Raw genomic sequence first — 25,703 nt, forward strand, 5'->3', positions numbered from 1 at the left:
CCCATCTGCAATATTAAAGGCCAAAAGCCTGTAGAGATATACTGTCAAAGTTTTAAAGGAAACTGATTTCAGAATTCTATAACCAGCCAAGCTATTAATCAAGTGTGAAGGCTGAATGAAGACATGCTAGACATGCAAGAATTCAGAAAATGTATCCACCTTGAAGGAGTTATTCATCAATGCGCTGCTGCAAAAAGAAGGAATACATCAAACATGAGAAAACATGGCCTCTAGGAGAGAGTGTGTCCCAGTGAGGAGGCCCTGGTGCTAAGTCTCAGCCTTAGAGCCAGTCCAGGTTGGAACAAGAGGATGGAGGACCATGGAGTCCCCCAGGAGATGAGGCAAGGTGAAGGGCAGATGGAATGATTATGAGGATGGAAAACATGAGGTTATAGCAATCCAGTTGGTAGCAAGTAAAGTGAAAAAAAACACCAGACTTTACTTTGAGAACATCCTTTATTGATACAGGGTCATGATATTCCATCAGAGATAACAAAATGCGGTCCTGGCACAGTACTTGGTTGTGCAGTTGACAATATTACAGAGATGTTAATTGTTTTCAAATTTTGAAGCAGCATTTAGACGTATCACAGGATACTTAATTAGCCCACACAGGTCTTCCTCTTTGGTCACTCATTCTTTTATTGTCCAAATAAAATGTCTCCAGCCCCTCCAGCAGCAGTTGTGCATGGGAACCACCCCATTCCAACCCCCACCAGGTTCCTCACCCACCATCTCTAGAGACCCCAGGGGGAGCATTGGCTGCTGTAGCCTGATCCCCTGCTGTGTCCCACTGATCCATCCATCCATCCATCAGCGCTGGTGTTGGGTTTCACACTGGCCACCACCCATCTTCCATTTCCTCCAAAGCAGCACTAGCAGAGGTTATTGCTAGTAGTGGCACATTTTTCCTGGAGGTGCTGATGTTTTGGAGACATAGAATAGGAAATAACTTCCAATTCAGTGACCAGTTTTTTTCTGTTCCTAGAAATGTAATACCAGAACTCCTGCCACGAGAATTTCTCACCACTGTAGCCCTCCATAGACCCCCCAGACTAACACCAGTGTGCAGAGGGTTCTCATTTTCTCCCCTACTATGCTGGGTTTGATGATTCTTAACCTCGGCTGTGTATTAGAATCACCTGAGGATGAGCACGTAACATCAAGGCCCAGGACCCATGTCCACCCCAGGTTCTGATTTAGTATGGGAGGTGCTGGAAGGGATCCCAGATGATCTTAATGGGTAGCCAGGAATGAGGACCACTGCTCTGCTCTCTGCAGTTGCCAGGGAACAGTCCTTGAATCCTGTTATTTTACAATGTGGAGTAGTTTGATCCTTTTTGTTTCTCCCTTCTCTTTCAAGACCACGAAATCCCTCAAACTGCAGCCAGATTGTAAAAGATCATTTTCTCCCTTTTTCTGCCATGAATACATGCATATGCAGGCCTTTAAAAAGTAGATCATACCACCTATATTGTTCTGCATGTTGCTTTTATCACTTAACTTCCTTTCATGCCTGTAAGACTGACCTACCTCAGTACTCAGACAACAGACTATTCCATTATTAAGCACATACATAATTTGCTTAGCCATTTTCCTATTGATGTCATTTGGGTCTTTCCTCATAATTTGTTCTTACTAATTATGCAATAGCTGCAGTGAACTTCCATGTGGTTGTGTAACCTTCAAAACTTCTGCAGATATTTCCAGGGTGGAATCACCAGGTCATACGTTAAACATACGTTTAAAATCTTGGCAGGTATTGCAAAACACTCTCCATTTTAATGATGTATCACTATACTCCCCCACCAACAGTTTGTTAAACCATCTTTTTTCCAGACTCTTAACAACACCAAATGTCATCAGTCTTTTTTACTGTTTGCTAATTTGCCAGGCAAAGAAAAGGTATTTCATTGTTTGTGTTTGCATTCCTCCAATTACTAGTGTAGTTGAACATCTTTTTTGTCCTTTTGTTAGTACTTTGTATTTCTTCTGTGAATTGCCTGTTTAATAAGTTCTTGATGACTATTAGTTTGAAAGATGCAATGTAATCCCCTCCTGTTTTTCTCTCTACCTGTCCTCTCCCCATTATAACAAGTCTGTAATATTATCCCAATTCTTGATTATTCAAAACAATGGAGAGAAGCAGAGTATGCATAATTCAAAATTTCATAAAATCACAATATAATTTATATTGGATTTTATATGTGTTTTTAGAAAGAGCCCAGATCTGGAAAGTGCATCCACCTGAATCACATCTTGGTTTTGCCTCTGTCTGGCTGTGTGACCTTAGGGATGTTGCTTTCCTTGTTGAGCCTGTTTTCATAAGTAGAATGGGAATATTAACTTATTTTGCCTAGTTGTGATAATTACCTAAGATGGTGTATGTAAACCTCCTGGTGTGGACCCTGGACCTCAGCTAAGATTCAATAAATGGTTGTTAGTGTTACAGTGTTACAATATTGGATTATTGGAATTGTTCTAAATTAGGAATCTTCATTGTGAGTTTCTCAGTCTTTTATTCTTACTCTTACCTCAACTGCTCTCTAAAGCATCTAGGCTCAGATCTCCCTCCCTCTGCCTCTCATATTGACTAGGGTTCTGTCCATTTCAAGGTTAAGGATTTCAATTTCAAGTCTGCAAATCCAGTACATAGAGGAGGTGGAGATAGCCACAAACAGTGGCTAAGCACTGAACGGGCTGTGTGCTAACAGTGGGGGCTAGAGACGTGAGCAAACCCAACACTGGAGAAGATGTCTCTTTCTCCCCAAGTCTCACTGTCAATAAAACCTGCCATTAATCCACAATCAAGAACTGACCGTGATGCCTGTACTTTCAGTTACAAGTAGCAGGTGTCGAGGGCACTAAATAATGAGGAAAATGTATTAATTTGGATCACACGAAGTCTGGATGTAGAGTAGGTCCATGGTGAGGTCGTTTAGCATTCCCAGAACCCAGGTCTCTGCATCTGTCAATAGTGTGTCTGCAACTTGCCCGTCCTGCATTGACTGCTCTCATGTCCCAAGGAGACTGCTGCAGAAAACAGCATTGAGGGACAAGAGATGTTTCTCCTCACGTGTCTCTTTTAAAGAGTGAAGAGGCTGGGTACAGTGGCTCATGCCTATAATCCCAGTACTTTGATAGGCCAAGGTAGGAGGATCACCTGAGACCAGGAATTCAATACCAGCCTGGCAATATATTGAGACCTCATTTCTATAAAATAAAAATAAACTAACCAGCTGTGATGGCACATGCCTATAGTTCCAGCTACTTAGGAGACTGAAGCAGGAGGATCACTTGAGCCCAGGAATTTGAAGCTGCAGTGAGTTATGATTGCACCACTGCATTCAGCCTGGGCAACAGAGCAAGACCCACTCTCTTAAAAAAAAAAAAAAAAAAAAGTAAATTTCTGCTGGCATGATGGCTCACGCCTACAATCCCAGTACTTTGAGAGGCTGAGATGAGAGAATTGCCTGAACCTACAAGTTCGAGACCAGCCTGGGCAACTTCGCAAGACCTCATCTCTACAATAAATCAAAAAATTATCCAAGCATAGTGGTACGTGCCTGTAGTTCCAGCTACTTGGAAGGTTGAGGCAAAAGGATTGCCTGAGCCCAGCAGGTGGAGGCTGCAGCAGCCATGAGCATGCCACTGCACTCCAGCCTGGGTGATAGACTGAGATTCCAACTCAAAAAAAAAAAATGTGTAGAAACCTTTCTTACAAGACACCCCTAACAGATTTCCCTTAACATCGTATTGGACCCAATTGAATCATCCAATTTCTCATGCTGAACAAAGTCAGTGGCAGGACAGTGAAATTACTATTATTGATTTAGGATTCTCTGGGGTCAGAGACAGGCCTTGGAAGCACAAGGCTGCCTGACCCCCTAACAAAACTATTAGCAAGGAAAGGAGGAGGTGATGCTTGCATAGATGTGCAACAGTGTCACCACCACAGATATCTGTAAGGATTTATAAGGTGTGTGTTTAAGGTTCAATTTTAAGTTAATATGCAAATCATTTGACTAGTTATATAAAAATATTAGCTCTGAAGTTTGCAACCCAGAAACTCAGCTATATGAAGGGAGGTCAGTAATGTTTCCTGTCATTTTTAGAGCTAGGAGTATTAAGTATAAGCATAAAATAACCTAGCTTTAAAAAGAGTAAGCTCGAAAGAATGAGCATTCATATTCAAGTCCCAGGCATCTGGCACACAGTGAGTTTTGTGTGGTGCTATCCAAAATCACAGGAGGGAAAGCTCCTGGACAGGCAGGACCCACACTGGGCAGAGGGACCCCAGAGTGCCATTCCCAGGGTTATGTCTGTGGCAGAGGCCTGCTGTCCAGTAAGCCTCCTACCAAACACCCCAAATATAAAGATGGGGGAGGGGAGGACATAGGGCAGTATGATTCTAGATAGAAAGTTCAAGTTCATTCTAAGATACCCTTTAAAGATGCCCAGGACCCTGTAACTTGGAGAGCCAAGCTGATGAAGTTCTTCCTACTTCCTTCTCCATCCTTGCCCTCCAAGGCCGGCTCATGCTAAAAAGGACAGACTTCAGATGTAACAGGTGCACAGCCCATTATGAGGAACAAAGCAGGAAAAACACCTGGGTGCCAAGGCCCAGCCTGTGAGTGAACCCACAATACTGAGCTCGGGCAAGTCACCTTGCTTCCTGGATCCCTGGTTTCCTCATCAGTAAAACAGGAAGAACAGTAGATCGGGGTTGTGGTAAGGACCATGAGCACTAACAACTCTTTTCACTTGGGCCAGCCAAGGAGAAATGGGCTAGGGCAGGATAGCTCTCACCAAATTGCCTTGGGGATGGTGCTGCTCTGGTGGCTCATGTGGAGAGCAAAGCAGTTCCTGGACAGTTCAGAGCCCGCCTGTTTTCTGCCCTGTCCACAGGCCTCACACCCAGAGAAGAGGGTTCTCCATGTAGGGAGCCAGCCAAGATGGGCTTGTTCCAGTTTTCTTTGCTTCCTCTCTAAGAAAGACCAGAGCAGATTCAGCCCTGTCATCTAAGCTGAATAACTAGGTAGATTTGATGAACAGATTTTCCCTAATTTAATTCAGACTTGGAGTAGCTACCTGACTTTTCAGTGCAGCCTGGTTCTGTCTTTTATTGGTTGTGTAACTCTGGACAAGTGCTTTGACTTCTCTGAGTCTTCCTCCTCAGTCATCTGCAAAATAAATACCATAGCACAGGACTGTTGTGCAAGATTAAGGTCATTAGTACATGAAGCATTAGCACAGGGCCTGGAACATAGAAAGCACTCCATAAATAGTAACAATCACTATTATTGGTTTGTTAAAAGATTCAGACTTAGCATTTGTTAATCTCATTTGTGTAAAAGTATACATTTTGTTTTTTTTTTAAATTGGACACCATTGATTGCACAGTATACATTTTTAATATTATGAAGCTATATTTATTTAGAAAGTAAATATAAGCCAGGCACAGTGGCTCATGCCTGTAATCCTAACACTTTGGGAGGCCGAGGCAGGAAGACTACTTGACCCCAGGAATTCAAGACCAGCCTGGGCAACATAGCAAAACTTCTACAAAAAAATTTTAAAAATTAGCCGGGCATGCTATCACACACCTGTAGTACTGGCTACTCGGGATGCTGAAGTGGAAGGATCACCTGAGGTTGAGGCTTCGGTGAACCGTGATGGTCATGATCATGCCACTACTGCACTCCAGCCTGGGCAACAAAGTGAGCCTCTGACTCAAAAAAAGAAAGTAAGTAAACATAACTAATTCGTTCCCTCACTCTTCAAACTGGCAAGTACTCTATTAAATAGTGAGGATTTTGTTATGTCATTAGCTGATGGGGTGTGCAGTTAGGTAGTAACCTCCCACTCACTATATACTGCCCCTGTCTGCTACAGTCAGGGCAGTGTGGCTAAAGTTAAAACGATGCTCCAACATCTCTCAGTCATTAGCCCCAGGATCCAACGTCCTCAGAGTCAACTTCCTCTGCTTAGAGGTAAGGAATGTTGTAGCACATATCACATACTTGAGGCCACCCTCACTGAACTTGCTTCTGTCTTTTCTGGCAGGCTGTAAAGCGGTTCTTGAAACAAGAGTGCAAGTGTCACGGTGTGAGCGGTTCATGTACTCTGAGGACATGTTGGCTGGCCATGGCTGACTTCAGGAAAACAGGCGATTACCTCTGGAAGAAATACAATGGGGCCATCCAGGTAGTCATGAACCAAGATGGCACAGGTTTCACTGTGGCCAACAAGAGGTTTAAGAAGCCAACCAAAAATGACCTCGTGTATTTTGAGAATTCTCCAGACTACTGTATCAGGGACCGAGAGGCAGGTAAGTTCAAAATACTGGTTCACAGTACCTAATTCTTTCAGCATTCAATAGTCTACCATTTAAATGAGGGTCTGTATTTTCAGCCTGCCGTTTCAATAAGTGCAGCTTGCTGCCTTCAGGTTCAAAGCTCATGTTCCTTATAATTCATAACGAGACTGCACAGGGAGCACTCTAAAACAACTGGAGAAACTGGTTGATAATGTGCAGATTCCAGAGAAATGGAAACCCAACAAGAATGTGCAGGGCAAAAAGTCAAAACACCCAGATTAGCAAAATTCTTCAGCCTGGGCAAGATTCTGATTAGTGGACTGAAGTAGGCTGATGTAGGCACCCAGCGTGTCTCATGTGAGCCAGAAGTTGAGAGAAGGTTAGCTGTGTAGTGTCTTTCTCCCTTGCAAATCCCACCTCTGAGACTGTGGGAAAGGGTCTCAGGGCATTCGGTTCAGCCTCTTCTGAAATCTGCCCTACTTCACCTTCCCTTGCTTAGAAGTTGCCAAATGCTTTTTAAAAAAGACTCATCCCCACTCTCTGGGCTGTAGGTGTGCAGTGTATACTAAGGGCTGTGTAATAGGCACTTTATTTGCCAAAGCCCCACCCTTCCCATCCAGACAGCAACTTCTCCATCTCGAACTCACTCAAAGAGCAGCCTCCACACGGCAGCTGTCCCACCTGTCTGGTGTTATATATGTGCGTGCTCCACCCGTCACCCTTCCTGGTCAACACTGAAGTCCAGGATCAGATTATTCTTTTTTAAGACTGGTGCAAAATAAGTAGGAGTAGGCGTCTAAGTCGTCATGGGTGATGGAAGCCCATAGCCTTCTTGGGCTCAAACCAATTTCTCAGATTTGGTAGAAAGCAAGGGAATTCATTATCAGGAAAAAAAATCCTCTAATTCAAATTCAGAGGGTTTTTTTATTCCAAAATAATTGCAAAGGCACTCGTAAATCAGTGCAGATGGCAGCCCCCCAACATTAGATCGACCAAGAGGCAAGGTTACCAGGTAACGTTTTGAGGAGGCCAAAGCCCCCTTTTTGCCCCTGAGTGGTTGAATTTCCTTTATGGTCAGATGAGCTGGTTCTTGTAGCATTTGAGCAGGTTTGTGCACGCAGCCCAGGGATTAATGACGACTGAACAGAGGACCAGATGGTGTGCCCTGCTGCATTCCTGACACGTTTTGGGACCTCTAACAAGTCATCCTGCCTGTCAGGCCAAAGTTTCAGCTGTATCACCATGACACCTGTGCTTCAAATCAGGATTGGCCCAGGGGTGGAGCTCCCCCCCTGCCAGTCACTAGCTGTTTAACCTGGAGATGATGCTGTCTTGATCATTTTAGAGCCTATGTATTGACTCTTGTGTCCTGGGTACTGGGCTGGATAATTGCACACATGGTCTCATTGAATTCTTGGAGAGGCCAAGGATAAATTTGCATCTTATTTTTTGAAGTCAGATACACAGTCCTAGATATCATCATCCCCAGCGGACAGAAAAGTGAATTACCTGCTCAAGGTCATATTGGCAGGTGGATGTCTGTCCCCTTGGCCTGTGCTTTGACCTTGACAGTACACACTGGCCCCTGTCTGCCTCCCAGGACATGTATGTGAAAAGGTCTTGGAAAGCAAAAACCTTATTTCGAATGTAAGAGGGCTAGTTTCCCCAGCACATCTTCTTTGGATTGAACTGTTTACACAGGAAGGCAAACTGTTAGACTTGAGGAATATTTATTGCCTCATGGATATTCAGTGAAATAAAGACCATACATTTTCTTTACCCCACAGAGGGGATTCTGAATCTAATCCCTGTTGCTTCTTTGAGTTACTGAGTTATTCTTGCATACTTCGCTTTCTATACTCCTTGTATTAGAAAGAAATTCTGTTTCTTAATCCTAAAATAGCAGGCACATCTGTGGTACCTATCACACGCCAGGACTTGATCTACATTCTCTCACTGACTTGCACAGAAACAGAAAATCTATAAGGTGAGTGTGTTCCTTTTTTTTTTGAGTCAGGGTCTTACTTTTTCACCCAGGTTGGAGTGTGTAGTGGCAAGCTCATGGCTCACCATGGCATCACACTCCTGGGTTCAGGTGATCTGCCTGCCTCAGTCTCCCCAGTAGCTAGGACTACAGGCATGCACCACCATGCCCGACTAATTTTTTATTTTTATTTTTTTGTAGAGACGAGGTTTCTTTATGTTGCTCAGGCTGGACTTGATCTCCTGGGCTCAAGTGATCCTCTCACCTCAGCCTCCCAAAATGCTGGGACTACAGGGGTGAGCCACTGTGCCTGGCCTTTATTATCCCATTTTATGAGGGGAAGCTAAAGCTCTGAGAGGTTAAGGGTTTTGCCCAAACACTTGTGGTTGTTAAATGGTAGAGCAGGGACTTAAACCTGAGTTTGGCTTTCCTTTCAGCTATTTATTCTGCCTCCCACTCCACCAGGCACTAGGCACGCTGCCATAGGGGCTGACTTTCCAAGGGAAGCTATGTAATTTATTTACTCTCCTAATTTATTTCTCTTCTATCTTAGACACACTTTAGCTTATCTGACTTTAAAAGATGTCAATTTGGTTCTCAATTTCTATTGATTCACCAGGATCTACTCAGTTCTTCTTCTTCTTTTTTAAGTAGACTGTTCGTTTGTATTGGATCAAATTTCCAGTAAGATTTCTAGATTATTCAGAAATTATCTAAACTGTATTTAATTAATGCCCCTTTTAGCTGGGCCTAAGAAAATGCCAAAGTTGTCCATGCAAAACTTGCTGCAATATTTCTTTTTAATTCTGTTGACCATCAGATGATTATTTTAGTCAAAATATGATTCAGGATATTTGATATCATGTCAGCAAAAGTGCAGATTGTTAAAAAAATTTTTTTCATTGTTCCTATGTGGAATCATGTACAATTAGTCCCTTGGATGAGATGCAGGTTTATCTAAGAAAGCCTGTTTCAACCCAGACAGTTGCTGAAGACCTTGCTCTTGGTTGTGTGACAGAGAGCCTTCTAAAGATGAGGCATTCCCTCGGTCATTTTCGACTACAAACTTCTGTAGTACATGCTTTAGCAAGCCAGTCAAAACAGTTGTAGAGGCTTGTGGAGTGGTCTCTAACCTCTGTTAGTGGAGACGGGAGTGGTCTCTAACCTCTGTTAGTGAAGACGGGAGTATGATAGAGAATCTGAGACCTGTGAGAAGCTGTTTCCTGCCTCTCACTCCCAGTGGGGGTGCAGAAGCCACTCTCTTCCCGAAAGAAGGTGTTGGATCAGTGTACCACCACCCTCCCAGCCCATACAGAACCACCCAGTGTGTACACATCACTGAGTGATCACACTACCTAGGGACTTTCCTCTCAGCGCTAAAGTCATACCACATCAAGAAGGACCTGTTTTCTGGTAAATTGAAAGTGTTCAAAATGGCCTACCATCCTGAGTAGCCAGGCTCCACAACAAGTCAAAAGTTTGCAGTAAAACTTAAATCAAGTAACCTCCAATTTCCTTTTTTTTAATTTTTCCTTTTTTAAGGAAAAAACCCTTTCTGACATCACATCTCATATCACCCAGTCTGCTTTGCTGTGCTTATTTTGTTTTGCTTTGCTTCTGTCATTGCTTTTATTTTTAACTCATGCACGTTTAATTTTCAACTTAGTGGGCCCCTTCTACCTGCTAGCTCTGGAGAAGCAGCAGTGGTGAGTGGGTTGAATATTGCCCTGTAATCTGTATTTGGAACTGACTGGCTTTCCTCTTGCTGGGTAGTAAGTGCTTCCTGTTCATGGTAACTTATTGACTGACGTGAGCCAGCTTATTTTATCAGGTTGCTCAGTGGATAAAGTCTGGTAGGTCTAGTTCACTATTTCCCAGAGTGAGGGCCTTTTCAGAGACCTGTTGAATTAGATTCTCAAGGGCCCATCACTGAGATTCTGAATGCTTTCCAAACTTAAGCACAGCAAAGTTTGAAAAATTAGTGATTTGGGTAACACATGATTCTTGATTTTCATTATTACATAAGGTGAAATCCAGGGAAACATTCCTTGTTTTGGAGTACCCAATTTCTTACAAAGGGAAAAAAAAAGTCTTTATTTGAGGAAGGCTAGATATATACTACCCCAAAAATATACCCTGGCTTACCCAGTATAAGAAGATCATTCTTTCTCATTTAGGTCTTCAGGAACCCTCTTTTAGCACAAGTAAACAAAATGATTTCAGCCATCAAAGTTTTCACCAGCATTAGCTTGACAGAAGTTATCGAGTCAGTCCTCTCATGAATTCCTGAAATAATACTAGAACCAATGAATTTTGATGAGACTAGTTGCAGAGTCAAGACCCCGGGGTATTCCTGGGTGAGGATAAACCTAGCTGGGGAAGGATGATGAGAACGTTGACTGAGAGCCTGCTAAGAGTCAGACCCTATGCCACACACCTTATGTACATTCTCTGGCTCTTCACGGCAATGACTTCCATTTATAAAGAAGGAAAGTGAGGCTCTGAAAAGTTGCTTGACTTGCCCAAGATTGCATGGCCTGTCAAAATAAATACACATCAAAACAAAATTAATAAACATCAAAACAAAATCCGTATCTTTCTCACTGTACCTGTTACCTCCTGAAATTTGTGTGGCATCTGGGGGGGATCAGGGGAGTCCTGAGTAATGAAGAAGTAGTATGAGGACATGGTAGACTTAATGGGATGAGTTGCCAACAAAGTGGGGAGGTTGAAAGTGATCAGAGGGCCAGGCTCAGTGGCTCACACCCGTAATCCCAGCACTTTGGGAGACTGAAGTGGGAGGATTGCGTAAACTCAGTTCAAGACCAGCCTAGGCAATACAGCGAGACCTCATTTCTACAAAAATTTTAAAAATTAGCTGGGCATGGTGGCACACACCTGTAGTCCCAGCGACTCAGAAGGCTGAGGCAGAAGGATCACCTGAACTCAGAAGGTGGAGGCTGTGGTGAGTTGTGATTGTGTCATTGCACTCCAGCCTGGGTGACAAAGTGAGACCCCGACTCAAAACAAGCAAACAAACAAAACAACAACAGAAACAACAAACTGGTTTAAAAAGAAAAACAAAAAAGTGATCAGAATCAAGCTTCACCTTCATTTAGCTTAGTTGTCTTGAAGCCCTTTCCAATGACAAACCCTTCAAGTTTTTAAGAGTGTCAGTGTTTTTAGTTGTTCCTAAGAAATAGTAAGCCTAAAAACAGATTAAAGAAGATATTATCATGGCAACAATAATAACAAAAGACCTTTCCACCTAGTCGGCACTTGAAGAAAGTGAGAGCTCTGATGTTCAACTTGAGTTACGCCCCCATGTAACTCAGATTGGAAGGGTTTTTACAACTGTGAGATGTTGTGCATGTGACATTTTGCAGGCCACACTGGTGGCTAGATCTTGGGAGCTGGCCTCTCTGGGATGAGTCTTCTGATGGCTCTGCGGTTATCTACTTGGGTTATTGCCCCAGGCATCTGTAAATCAAAGAAGCCCTTCAGTTAGAGATAGGTTCACTCCTCACTGAGGAATGCTGCTCTCCTCTTCAGAGAAGGCGTCTGCACCTAATCACAGGCCACTTTCACTGGTTATGATTTAAAAACCCTGACCTGGGCCAGAGGTTACCCTGAGGTTTCCTCTCCAACTATAGGAAACAAGCAACTCTCCACCTCCTCTCCCATCAAGTTCAAAAAACGAATGGAGCTCAACAGTTGTTTAACTTGTTGTCTGCTAAAAACCTGATACCTGCCTGAGAACTGCAGGCTGTGAATGGTGTAAGCTCTCAGGTATCACTCTTTTTTCCATATAAATCATGTTTGGCAAACAGAAGTCAGAACCCATGGGAACACAATCCCAATCATGATTTTCAGAGACTGGTGTTTTAGCATGCCCTGTGGTGTGGCCTGGTTTGCAGAACCAAACCTGTGAACGCTGTGATTATGTCCCAACAGCTGGTTAAAAACAGGGAAACAACATATATGTCAGCCAATAGCAGTGGGCAGACCTTACTTAGATAATAATATGTGCAATTCCCACCAGTATATCTTAGGTCTTTTATTTCCCCATAGCCAGGCAATGAGACACAGTCTAGCTTCTGGGGAACCCTCAAGGTTGGACAGGAAAGTGGTGTTTTTAGGTTTAAGTCCTTGTTCTAATACTCTGTTACTAGGTCTTACCTTGTATTTGTCATTTTGACAATGTCCAGGATAAGTTATTCATCTCTCTCTGCTTTGAGACTTAGAGAAATTAATTAATTGGTATCTAAAAGGGGCTAAGACAACTAGAACTGTGTAAAAAAATGTTTTGGTGATGATACTGTGCTACCATTTTCATAAGCGATTATTGAGTATGTTGTATAATTAATATTGATGAGGCTTATACATCACCATTTTCATAAGTGATTATTATGTTGTATAATAATATTAATTACCATTCATCGAATCTTCCTTTCAGACTCTTCAGTGGCATATAGTACAATTAGCCTTTCCCTCCTTAAACACTCTATTTTCCAGTTTCTAGAACACCACACTCTCCTGCTTCTCTTCCTGCTTCAATAGCTGGTCCTTTCTGTTTTAGTCACCGGTTTCTCCTCTTGTAAGTTTGGAAGATCTTCAAGGCTCTTTCTTCTCAGTGTACTTTCTCTCTGGTTTGGTCTTCTCCATTCCTGTGGCTTTAAATACTACCCTTGTTGTCATCTGTCTTCTCTAGCCTCATCTTGTATCCAAGTCTCTGCTTAAGGACTTCACTCAGATTTCTCACATCTACATCAACCTGCTTCTGTTCAAAACCTAACTCCTAATTTGCCCCACTCCTGAAACGTACTTTCTCCCAGGACACCCCATCTTGGAAGATGGTGCTGCCGCCCACTCCAGTGGACGAGCATCATCCTGTGAGTCATTTTCTACACTCCTTTCTCTCTTGTCTCCATCATCCTTCTACCACCAGGACCTCTTAAATGTTTCAAAGACCCATCTTCCTCTCTATCTTCACTGCTACCCCCTTGGTCCAAACAGAGCTCTGTTCTTTCGTTCATGGCATGTGCCACAGTGTTCAGTGAATTTGTTTAAATATTTGTTTGTTACCTGCCTGTCCCACTAAGTCCACTGGGGCAGGACCCATATCTGTCTTGTTCACTGGATCCATAATACCTACCTGTTTTTTCTCCTCTGTTTTGAAATAAAGGGTTTTTTTGCAATTTTCATAATTCAATTGGATTGTCACTGTTAATGAATTTAAATTGGAGCATATTTTAGTGTATCCTAAAAGCCTAGCAAAATATAAATTCTACCAAGTTTATATTTTGAAAAAATATGTGCTGAAGTGAATTGAATAGCAAGTTATAAGCAGCATAAAACAGGCTCACCATACTAGCCGAATTCTTAGGTATGTTGGTGCCACTTCATAACTTAAAGATAGTATGGTTTCTTTGCAGGGAATTACTAGATATGTCTTTACTCATCACTAATTACCTTATAACATACAGCCTTGTGGAAATTCCCACGTAAGCCTAAGTGTTAAATGGAATTCTTCCTCATATTCAAGGGCATTAGCGGGGCATTTTCAGAGCTTAAGATGTTGCTTGCTGGCCATTTTCCTAGAGATAAAAAGTCTCAAATGAATGCATCAGCAGACAAGATCTATTGCTTTTAGCTGCCACCAGAAAGTTGGTTCTTTGAGGAGAAGGGATTCATTTACTACTATCAGTGGGATCCCTGGGTAGTTCATGATTTTATTGTGAGTGTAACCCAGATACTTTTTATATTCAATGCTATTGTATGTTATAGATGTGATCTATAAATGTGCTATTTTTCAAAATATAAACTTGGTAGAATTGCTATGTTTTTAGGATACACTAAAATGTGCCCTAATTTAAATTCATTAACAGTGGAAATCAGATTGAATTATGAAAATTGAAAAAAAAAAATCTTTATTTCCAAAAAAGGAGAAAAATTTCTTTCAGGAAGAAAATGTTCATTTTCTTGTTTTCAATTCTTTGACATAATTTGAACAAAAAATATACCAGATAGATATCCTTCTTTTTTGGAAATAGAAAATAACTCATTTCTAATTGCTATATTAATGGGTTGCAAATAAAAGGATAATATTAAAATACTTTAAAATAATGAATTTGCTTACTTCATTTAAGCTTTCTCCACGAACCTATTTTGTACCAGTAAATCTCTTTTTTTAAAGATATGCAAATTTCATATTATTAGGGAAAGAGCGCTGATTAGCTATTAGGAGACTCTGGTGCTACATATTGCTGCCTATTACTATTTCTGCTGATTCCTAATTGGGTAGCCATGGACAAACTAGCTTCTCTTGGTCTCTTAAGAGATGGATGTTTCATCTAGCAATTTCTGAGATTCCTATGATTCAGTAAATGGGTGAATTAATTATTAATTATGTAAGTTTGTAGTAACACAACCTTACACTGATGCTACTAACTCCCTTAAGTTGTCATTTTAAATTTCTATCATTTGTATGTGTTCTCCATAATTTGCATAGAGTCACAGTTTAGCTGGTCTGCTCCCCCCATGGTGCCCAAGGACTGGGTGACCACTCCCTGGAGAAGTATGGCTTCATCAGGCAAGGGGAAGGCTGGTCTTAATTTTTTTGTTATTTATTCACTTTTCTGAGTCGGAGTCTTACTCTCTTGCCCAGGCTGGAGTGCAGTGGCACAATCATGGCTACCACAGCCTCAACCTGTTGAGCTCAGGCAATCCTTCCACCTCAGTCTTCCAAGTAGGTGGAACGACAGGCATGCGCCACCACACCCAACTAGTTTTGTTTTTGTTTTTGTTTTTGTAGAGACAAGGTCTTGCCAAGTGTCTAGACTGGTCTCGAACCCCTGGACTCAGGCAGTCTTCTTGCCTCTGCTTCCCCACATGCTGGGGTTATAGGTGTGAGCCATGTGCCTGGTTAGAAACTATTTTGATACATAAGCACCAAGGTGTTGACCACCTGAGCACTATGCAGTATATAGAAGAAAGCATAAGACTTAATCTTGGGAAGTCAAGATGCGTGAAGAATGATGAGATATTTCCAAACAGTGCATGAGTCCTGTTGCATGATACTCTATTACAAGCCTTATGAAGGAGGTTGCTGGGCTTAAGGAGGGGGGTACTCTATGGAAGATGCTCAAGTAAGCCTGAGTCTTGAAGGATTGGATGACTTCAGTGGAAAGGAATGAGAGGAAAGGCCAATGCAGCATCTGAGAGGAACTCTTAGGAGGAGACAGTCTACGGGCCATGACATCAGATGTCACCTCAGTGAGAATGGTGCAGTGGACACTGGAGACTCAGAAGGGAGGGTGGAGGAAGAGGTGGAGGGATGAAAGGTCACCTCTTGGGTACAACATGCACAGGTGGGGGTGGTGGGTACACTTAGAACCCAGACCAAAAACATTTGTACCCCCTAAAGCTATTGAAATAAAGGGGGAAAATCCAACAACAACAACAACAAAAAGCAACCCCCATAAGAAGAAAAAAAAAGAAAGAAAGTCACTCCAGTGGGATAGTGAAGAGATGACCTGGTTCACTGGAGAAGTGGGGGCAATGGGAAATAACTTTGGATAGGTAAGGTAGAGCCAGATATGGAAAGCATCATAGAGCCTAACTGTAACAGCTTTAATTCCATTATAAGATTTGCTCATTTAATAGGACACGTTTTCCTGTGCCAGTCAAACATTTTCAAGTTATGAGAGCATTGAATAAGATCATTGGAGATAAGTGGAGATACTATCTTTCCTAAGTAGCTTTAGCGTTTCAATCCTTAATGTGAGGAAGGGGTAAACCTTACCAGCAGATGAATGTGCAGTCTCTAACATTTGCTCTTTAACATTCTTTTGTTCCTTCAATAAATCTGTGTCATTGATGACAACGTGTAAGTCAACCAGAGGAGAAACAGCCTATTGGATGACAGGCTTAAGTGAATCTTGCTTTATGCCCTAATAGTCAACATATGGGCCTCTGTCAGCCTGGAGTGGCAGGAATTCCAAAGACACAAGCTTATCCAGAGAGAGAAAGAGAGAGAGGAAGCAAGGGAAGGAAGAGAGGGAGGGAGGGAGGGAGGGAGGGAGAGGGGAAGGGAGAAAAGGAGGGAAGAGAGGTGGGGGGGTGCCGAAACGGGGTGGGGAGACAGAGAGCCCTTCCTCCAGGTCCCAGAGGTATGGGTCTGGGAACTATTAGCAAAGGCCCCTCTCTTCCTCCTCTGCTGTCAGGAAGATGCATGTTAGTGGAGAGAGAAATGTTTTTACACTGGGAACCCTGACTCCATTCTTAATTTTATAGCTCTGGAGATGGGATGCTCGGATCTATAAAGTTCCCTCAGCATTGCCCCACTTAAAGTATGTTACATGGTCCCAAACTTACTTGTTTTAGAAAACCCAATTTTTTATCCATGTATATGTGAGGTCTTATGCAAGTCAGGATGAGGACAGAACATATGGGGAGGAAAAGGTATATCTGACTGGAGATAGCACGTTCCTACAGCATAGACTGGCCAAACCTTGAAGACTCAGGCTCAGTCTTCCAGACACTGAGTTTAGGAAGATGATCTCACAATAGTTTGGTGTGAATATGACCAGAAGATGCGAGTCTGAGCCTACAACCCTCTTATCTGGGGACTGGGCTTGGTACCCAGGCAGGCCACACATCTTGGGCACACGTCACAAATATAAAGCAAAGGGAAGTCAGAGAGATGAACTTCCAACTTGTCACTTCCCTCTTACTTGAACTATGTAAATCAAAGCACAATAGGAAATAACATTATAAAGCAATATGAATGATTTTATAAAATAAACATGTTCAGTGTGAAACACCTAAATGTGTGTTTATCCATTTAAAGTTCCAATGTGGGAGACCCTAATGATAGAGCCAGTAGTGGAAAATATCTTTAAAATGTCTCCTTCAGAATATTTTTAAGAGCCAGCCACACATGTTTTTGTAGATACAGCATGGTGCAAATATTTGCCCTACAAAGATCAAGTTAGTTGTTGGAAATGGCTCAGAGAATCTTAAAATGAAGTATGAAGCGTTAAGTGATCAGGCTAAGAAATTCCATTTTTGGTGAGATACAGATTGATGATATTAGCTTCCCTGAACTAGAAGGTTCTCTTTAAGAGAGGGCTTTTCCCAGTGTTCTCAGCCATGACCCCATCAGTGACATATGTTAAAACCACCTTGAGGACACACTTGTTTTGGAGATGTGCATACAGGAATTGTAAAGAAATTATTCTCATTTCTCAAAAAAGTTACAGGAATCCAGTAGAAATATCAGTATAGGAAAAAACCCAGCAGAAACCATTAACACCACGGTAACTAGCTTTTTCATTTTCTCGCATAACCTTTTTGGTGTCTTTATGGTCTATAGCATATCATGAGCTGGAGAAAAAGGCCTGTTCCCAAAGATGTCACTTGTCAGGACCTTTGTGAGTTCTTCATTTGATAAAATACTTAAGAGAGTGTTAAGAAAGCAGGGACAATGCTGCAGCCCTGGTCCCCTGCTGTTATAAGGGAACCCCTTTCTGGAGTCTGGCAGGGTGCTTGGCAGAGGGGCAGAATATCACAGAATTCAAGGACTTCAGCTCTGTAGTCACACAAGCCTGGTTTCAAGTTCTGACCTTGCCACCAGCTAGCTGTGTGACCTCGGGCAAAATACTTCCCCTCCCTAAACCTCCATTTCCTCATTTCCAAAATGGTAACTGTACTAGTAGCTTCCTTAGGAGAATTAGACTAGATAATGCAGGTAAAATACTTACCACCCGGCCTAGCCATATAAATGCTCTATAAATATCGGTCCTAGTTATGAAAAAAAAAAAAAAGAAAGAAAGGGAGTTACAAATGGGGGGTAGAAGGAAAGGAAAGAAGAAGAAGAAAGGAGAAAAAGAGAAGAAATGAAAGGGTGGGTGAACTCCCACTCTATCCAGCTCTGAAAAGGTAGAAACTCACCCCTGTGGGCTTGAGGCTGGCAGGTGTAGTGGGGTTGTTTTCCCCAGTGGTTCTTGTTGTAGCCCAAGCAAGAGTGAGTGATTCTGTTAATAAGTTGGTATATTAATTGGAGACAAATATCCAAAAGTATGCATCCCAAATATTTAGAACTAAGCAGGCAGATCATAAAACTCAGTGGTACTCTTTCATTAAAACACATACATACAAACGTGCACACACACACACACACGCACGTGCATGCATAGTTTGATTCCTGTCTTTTATTTTAGGTAAATGGTGATGTTCTCTGTTTTGGAATGACCAATGGGAGGTTCTTAAGACAGTATAGTCCTCCCACTATCAATAATAATGAGTGTTTATTATAATTAGTTAAGGGAAAGTAATGCCAGCAATTCTGCACTCTGGAAATCTTGTTTTCCAAGTGTTTTTGTTTGTTTGTTTTGAATCGGGGTCTCACTCTGTCACCCAGGCTGGAGTGCAGTGGCACTATCACGGCTCACCACAGCCTTGACTTCCCTCAGACGATCATTTCGCTTCAGCCTCCTGAGTAGTTTGGACTACAGGCGCATGCCACCATGCCCGGCTAATTTTTTTTTTTTTGTAGAGACGATGTCTCACTGCATTGTTCAGACTAGTCTCAGTCTCCTGGGCTCAAGCAATCCTCTTGCCTCAGCCTCCCAAAATGCAGGGATTACAGGCATGAGCCATTACCCCAGCCCTTCTCCAAGTTTTGATGAAATGGTTCTATGTTCTACTAACATGACAGCCAGTGCCCTTCTGCCCTACAGTCTTATCATTAGGTATAATTAGATCCAAATCCCAAAGCAGGGCCAATTTATCTTCCATTACTAGGCAGCCTCATCCTTGCGTCTGGCTGCAGAGACCGCCCTCCCCCACCCAGCTAGCCCATTCCCTGGTGGCCCTGATGCCTCAGAGGGGCCTGTTAGGACTCCAGGCTGTGACCTCACTGTTGTTCTCACATTGATGGCTCTCAACCCTCAAAAACTCTCTCTCATCTTCTTTCTTCGGGACCCTCATTATGCCCTGTTTGGGCAGCTAGTGAAGAGCAGCGTGTTCAGATTAATTGTGTTTTCCAGATTTTTGTAACTGAACATTGAACTACTGAGACATCTCATTGCCAGAGTCTTTGTTTCCTTTACTGAAACCACTTCTGAGTCAAGCTTTTGTCAGAGGTCATTGCTTTGTCTATTCCTTTCTCCAATGGTGCTGAGGTCACTTCACTGAGCAGTTCTGTTCAGGGAGAGTCCAGTTCAGTTTTCTGCATTTGGGGGGCCAAAAAAACCCCCACTATGAATTTTCACAAATGAGCACACCCATATAACCTGTGCCCAGATCAAGAACCTGAAGAGGCCTCCTTCACAGTCCTTTTCTCTGCTCCCCAAGAGAACTCACTTCCCTGACTTCTAATAGCATTGACTGATTTTTGTACCTTATATAAAGGAAACCCTAGTCTGAAATGAACACGTTGTGGTATCTATTGCTGTGTAACAAACACTCAAAGACTCAAAAAGGCTTCATGCCCCCCAGGGAAAGGCCTAAGACAGCCTCAGAGACCCACCGCAGACCTCATCACTCCTCAAGGCTTACTCTCTTTCATCCTCTCCATCACTAAGCTTCTTGAAAACTTTGTCTCACTCACTGTCCCTGTGGGCACCAGTGACCTCCTTGCTGCGGCACGCAGTAAACATTTTTCAGATTTTTCTGCTAGGCAGCCCCTCCAGTCCTTCATTCACTGAGTCACCAATTCCAGGGATTCCCCCTCTTCAACCTGTCGTGTATTTATCCTGCTTCTGTCTCTGCTCACTGTCCCTTGCCTAGACCATTCCAACAGCCTCAAGGCTTACCCCTCCCCCGTCCGCCCCAAGCTGCTCTTCCCAAAACGCCTTGCGTGATTCAAAATATGACCAGCCCACCACCCACCATGGAATCAAAATCAAACTGGCATGGCATGGAGACATGTTAACCCGTTGCTCCGTCCATTGTTCTGCCTTCTGTGCTCTTTGCCTAATACCCTCCCTGAGTCTGCAGTCTTTGGAAACTTGCCTTGGAATTTCTCCTGGGAGGTTCTCTTTTGTCCAGGGGATGCTATTCACCCCATTCCTGACCTGCAAATCTGTTCATCCCTTATTGTCCTGTCTCTACTGCCACTTCCTCTGTGCAGTTCAGGCCTCCTTCTCTGGTCCTGTTTGCTACTCTTAATATTAATACCAAGAAATATCCCTATTATCATATGCTTGGTTCACACCCCCTAGAACATAAGCTCCTCAGGGCAGGATCTTTGTTTTGTTTCTGGCATATCTCAGGCTCCCAGAGATATGCCTGGCACATAGTAGTCACTCAGCAAACCAACCAACTAACATGAAGGCAATGATTCCAAAACTACTGAGGTCTTTCATGAAGAGTGACAACACAGTTTGATTTGTGTTTCTGTTCTGTGAATAAATGGACGGTTAACATTAATTGAGCACTTGTTTTACAACAGGCGCTTTCTCGCATTATCTCATTCCATTCTCACCACAAGCCCTATGAGGAATGAGCTGTTTTATCTCACTTTTTGCATGGGAGGAAACTGAAGCTTAATGAGATTAAAAAACGTGTCCAAGGCATAGAGTGCTAGGATTTGAACCCTGACTGTCTAACTTCTAAATAACCTCACTCAACTATCTTTGAGCTCTGTCTGCCATGGTACTTTGCACATGACTCTACTGAGGGTACAGTAGGTCTTCAGCAAATGAAACAATTAGCCCAGAGTAGTGGAGGTATCTCTTTACTTTTTGTTTTGTTTTTTGAACTGGAGTCTCACTCTGTTGCCCAGGCTGGAGTGCAATGGCACGCTCATGGCCACTGCAGCTTGACCTGCTGGGCTCAAGTGATCCTTTTTTGCCTCAGCCTTCCAAGTAGCTGGAACTACAGGCACACACCACCACACCTGGCTAATTTTTTTTTTTTTTTTTTAATTGTAGAGATGAGGTCTCACCAATTTGCCCGGGTTGGTCTTGAACCCACGGGCTCAGGCAATTCTCTCACCCCGGCCTCCCAAAGTGCTGGGATTATAGGCATGAGCCACAGCATCCAGCCTCTTTTTATGTATTTATCGTTGGAGTATGCTACAAGTCCCTGAGAATAGGAACTGGGTCCTATTATTTTATTACTCTCTCTCCCCGAGTCCCCAAGCAGCTGGGAGAGCGCCTTACACATGTTTGTGTTCACAAAATGTTTACTGAAGAAATAATGGGTGTCCTGTTAAGAGGCAGCATTTGGCAGAGTCCTTGCTGCATAATCAGTAATTCTGATGTTTTGATGACTGTCCTGATGGTTGCCCCGAATCCAGGCCCAGCTCCTGCCTCTGCTAACCCTTTGCTTCTTCAGCACGATGTAGGATCAGGGCTATCCCTGGCTGACCCACCCTCCACCCTGACCCCGGCCCTCTGCCATCCTTCCTGTCCTCATGAATTTCCCCGGCCAGTCTTCCTGCTCTTGGCAGTTGATCACGCAGAGCAAGCTTTGCCCGGCCTCTCCTCTTCGTGACCCCATGCTCTGCTTGAACCTTACTGCTTCCCTGGTCATCCTTGACAGGCAGGGCAACATGACATTTCTGTTGATAATTCTAACACAGAGAGGACTGTGATAAACACAGAGAGAATCACGAGGCATTGTAGGAATTATGAAGAGGAAGACCTTCCTAGTTAAATGATGGAGAAACTGGAAATGAATTAAGTCACTGTCTTTTACATCCTGATGTTTTTATTTTTTAAATAAAGAGTTTAGCTTATCTAGGTTTGCCAATTATTTAGGATTGTTGATTGCAACTAATAGAAACTGGGGCCATTTAAGCTACAAAGGGAAATTTATTACAAGTGTAGAGAGTCTCTAAGAAACTAAAAGGTTGGAATACAGCCAGATCTCAGGGAGAATGGAAGCAGAACCAGAAAATAGTTCAGGATCTGGGTGGCATTTTTCTTTCCATGTCTTCACTGTTGCTGTATATTTGTTTCATTCCTGTCTCTCTGTGGACCTCCTCTAGTCCATAGACCAAATGATGGTACATAGCTGCCAATGGCAACTCTGTTTGTACATGGAGATATTGACTGCCTCTGTCAAAAATCACATCTCCACAAATTACATGACTGACCCAGCACAAGTCAGGTGATCATCCCTGGTCCAATCATCTGTCACCAATGAGCAGCATCATGTTGTACAACATGACTCCCCATCATTCTGGAGGAGAAAGAAGTAGAAAGGACCCTGGTAAACTCAGTAAGCTCTCCCAAAATAAGCGTCTACTATGCTTGGTTCTATCGTCTGATAATGTTCTTAAAAATAATTCTGGTGTAGAGCAAATTCACAGGCTTTCCATCCTTGAAAATCATTTTCTTAAAAAAAACATAAATATGGATAATATAGCAAATACATGAATATGGATTGCTATTTAGCAAACATCACCTTGATTAACTAAGATGATGTTCTATTGGTAATTCCTAACTGGCCTGGTTAGGATAATCTGAAAAGTTTCTCCAACTCGGAAGTGGAAGAGCTATATTCAGGTTTGCCAAGGCAAATCCAGAACTTTGTGTCTAGCCTTCCTGGACTCAGCACTCCTGCCACCGCTGTGTTCCCTGCAGCTGGCACAGAGGATTACACATGTCATGGGCTCAGAGAGCAGGTGTGACCCAACCCAGGCTGTGGTGATAGGGGCTAGGGCCCTGTCCTAGAGGATGGACCTTGCGACTCCTCCTTCGAGGAATATATAAACCTTTTCAGTGACACTCCCTGACTTGTCTTCCAGGCTCCCTGGGTACAGCAGGCCGTGTGTGCAACCTGACTTCCCGAGGCATGGACAGCTGCGAAGTCATGTGTTGCGGGAGAGGCTACGACACCTCCCGCGTCACCCGGATGACCAAGTGTGAGTGTAAGTTCCACTGGTGCTGTGCCGTGCGCTGTCAGGACTGCCTGGAGGCCCTGGATGTGCACACATGCAAGGCGCCCAAGAACGCTGACTGGGCGACCTCCACATGACCCCAGCAGAGGTCCGCATCCACCTTCCCTCCCACAAGGACTTCATTGGATCTGCAAGGACACTGGACCTTTGGGGTCTCTCCCGGGGGAGATTTCCTAAGGCATGTGGCCTTTCCTCCACAGAAGCCCCTTCTCCCTCCCTGGGGGCCCCAGGACTGGGGTCACATGCCACACTTAAAGCATAACCTATTCTGTCCACCTTCCGGCATCCTGGGGCCATCTCTCTTCCTGGTGAGTTCTCTTTGGAAATAGCATGACAGGCTGTTTGAAGGGGAGGGTGGTGGCCCAGACCACTGTCTCCACTCACCTTGACTTTTCCTCTTTCTAGAGCAAATGGCCAGGCAGAAAAAAAGGGTATTTCAAAGAAGCTTTTTCTTTGCCTTCTAAAAAACGCTTCCAGTTAAGAAATTCCGCACTTTTCTCCAGTGGGTAAAGAAAGCAGAATCAACTGCCACTGAATTATCTTTAATTCTTGGGGAAAAAATAAGCAAAGCTTTTGTCTGATCAAGTGATTTTCACAGCCACCACCCCAGGGGTAATTGGTAATTGCCTGGAGAATGATGGCTTTTGGTAAACTTCAAGTTAAAAATGCATATTTTTGAAGGCAATGATTGCCATGTTAAAATCTGATGTAATAAGGTGGGAATTCGGGTGTCCTTTGGTTGAATCTTTGCAAAGCAAAAGCCTCAGAAAGTGATTGTTTTGCATTACTGTCCCCTCGATGTAAAGAATCTTTAGGGAATGAAATTTCCTTCTCACTTAGGATCTGAAAGGAATTAAAAAGCAGATGGATGATCTGGCAGTGTTCTGTAACTATTGGGTGAAGATAGTGGAAAGCAATTTAGTGAGTGGAATATCAGAAAATGTGCCTGTACAGATAAAGGAAAAAGGGGAGAATAAAATTCCTATCTGGTATTATGCATGTGATCCATGGAATTTTGTAACTGAAATGACTGTAAGAATGAAAACTTTGGGAATGACATGACAGTAAACTAAAACGCTGACAGAGAGATTTCCAGAGCTAAGTCCTGCCTGGGGCAACCTTACCATAAGCAGATGCCTGAGAGAAGTTGGCCACATGTGCTGAAAAGCATCAGTGGGTGCCCGTCACCCATCAAGCACATTTTAAAGACCTGTCATATTTAATTGTATTTATTTGATGCTTACAAGATGACGTGATACTGTAGCCTACAGCAAATGACACATAGCATTGCTTATAAAGTTGGTAACCCTGCTATATTACATTGCAAACAAATCATAACTTGGAGACTATATTTAGGGAACTCAACTGTAATTATGGGAACATCACTATGCAAATAGTGGTTGGCTTTTGCCATCAGCTGAAAGATGACATTCAGGGAAAATGGAGAGGCTGCCTGTACCACTTTTTATATTCAATGAAAGAAAAAGTGAAATAGACGAAGCTACTTATCATCATCTTGAACAGTTTAGTTCATGTTCTATATGTGATCTCCTCACAGAAATACATTAACTAACAGGTATTTCATTATATGCATCTGGTGTCAAATTCTTGATGCTGCTCACTCTAATACTTTGCAGTAGGTCATTGAGACGGAAGCTTATGGAAACAACCTACAGGAGTACTTTGTCATACCTGATGTTTGCCTCTTAGCCCTCTTAAAAATGACAGAATGTGTCCCCTTTCTCTCACTCCCAAGCCTCCAAATTAGTTGTAACTTTTCCAAAGTGCCTGTTTCTTCTTTTGACCCTATGGATTCAGAAGGTGGGGATAGGGAAGCATGGTGGTGGCTGCTCTGAGCTTGGTCGGTGGAAGACTTGGTTGGCTGCTCAGTCTTGAGTGATACTGAAGCTTGGTGTGAATGCCTTTATGGGCAAAGGCACTTCCATGGGGATCCACACCCATCAGCCCTTCTTCCTACTAGGTGAACTGCAAAGTCACCAATCCGTGGCTATGTCTAGAATTGGATCTTCAAGGACATCTCAACTCTGCTCAGTTTGGGGAAACTGAGGTTAAGGGAGGCAAAGGGATCTGTACACATATCAGTCATGGCCCCAATGCACCCGACAAATAGGACCACATTCTGAGAGTGTTTGAGAAAGACTAGGCTTTTAACTTTTAAATGAAACTAGTTTCTCCCAGAATTAACTCAGTGGATTCCATATTTTAGCTTCTAATGGAATGTTCACTGTTGTTGTTATTTGTTTAATTCCTGGGATGTTTAGATCTGACTTTTTTTGGTGCTAAAACATGTCCTTCCTGATAAGTAGCAAGGAGACAAGGCATATCCTTGTAGAAATCTACATAAATTGTCCTAATTGGAGGAGTGACCATGGCAACGGTTGTGAGTGGCAATGGGTCCTGTCACTGAGGAGGGCAAAAGAAAGAATGAAATGTTTTTATCTGCTTTTACTTCTGAAAGAAGAGAT

At 43.0% G+C, this 25,703-nt stretch overlaps 1 protein-coding gene across 1 annotated transcript in view; it reads left to right on the forward strand.

The window, feature by feature from the left end:
• Positions 1–24,822, forward strand: part of WNT2 (Wnt family member 2) — a 42,448-nt gene extending 17,626 nt beyond the window's left edge. The window contains exons 3-4 of the mRNA XM_008061758.2: positions 6,067–6,331; positions 23,065–24,822. Coding sequence (XP_008059949.1) covers positions 6,067–6,331; positions 23,065–23,294 — 495 coding nt within the window. The 3' untranslated portion in view covers positions 23,295–24,822. The remainder of the gene's footprint in view (positions 1–6,066; positions 6,332–23,064) is intronic.
• Positions 24,823–25,703: the final 881 nt, after the last annotated feature.

This window comes from Carlito syrichta, unplaced genomic scaffold (assembly GCF_000164805.1).
Source record: "Carlito syrichta isolate Samal-C Ts95f unplaced genomic scaffold, Tarsius_syrichta-2.0.1 Scaffold305571, whole genome shotgun sequence".
Lineage (NCBI taxonomy): Eukaryota > Metazoa > Chordata > Mammalia > Primates > Tarsiidae > Carlito > Carlito syrichta.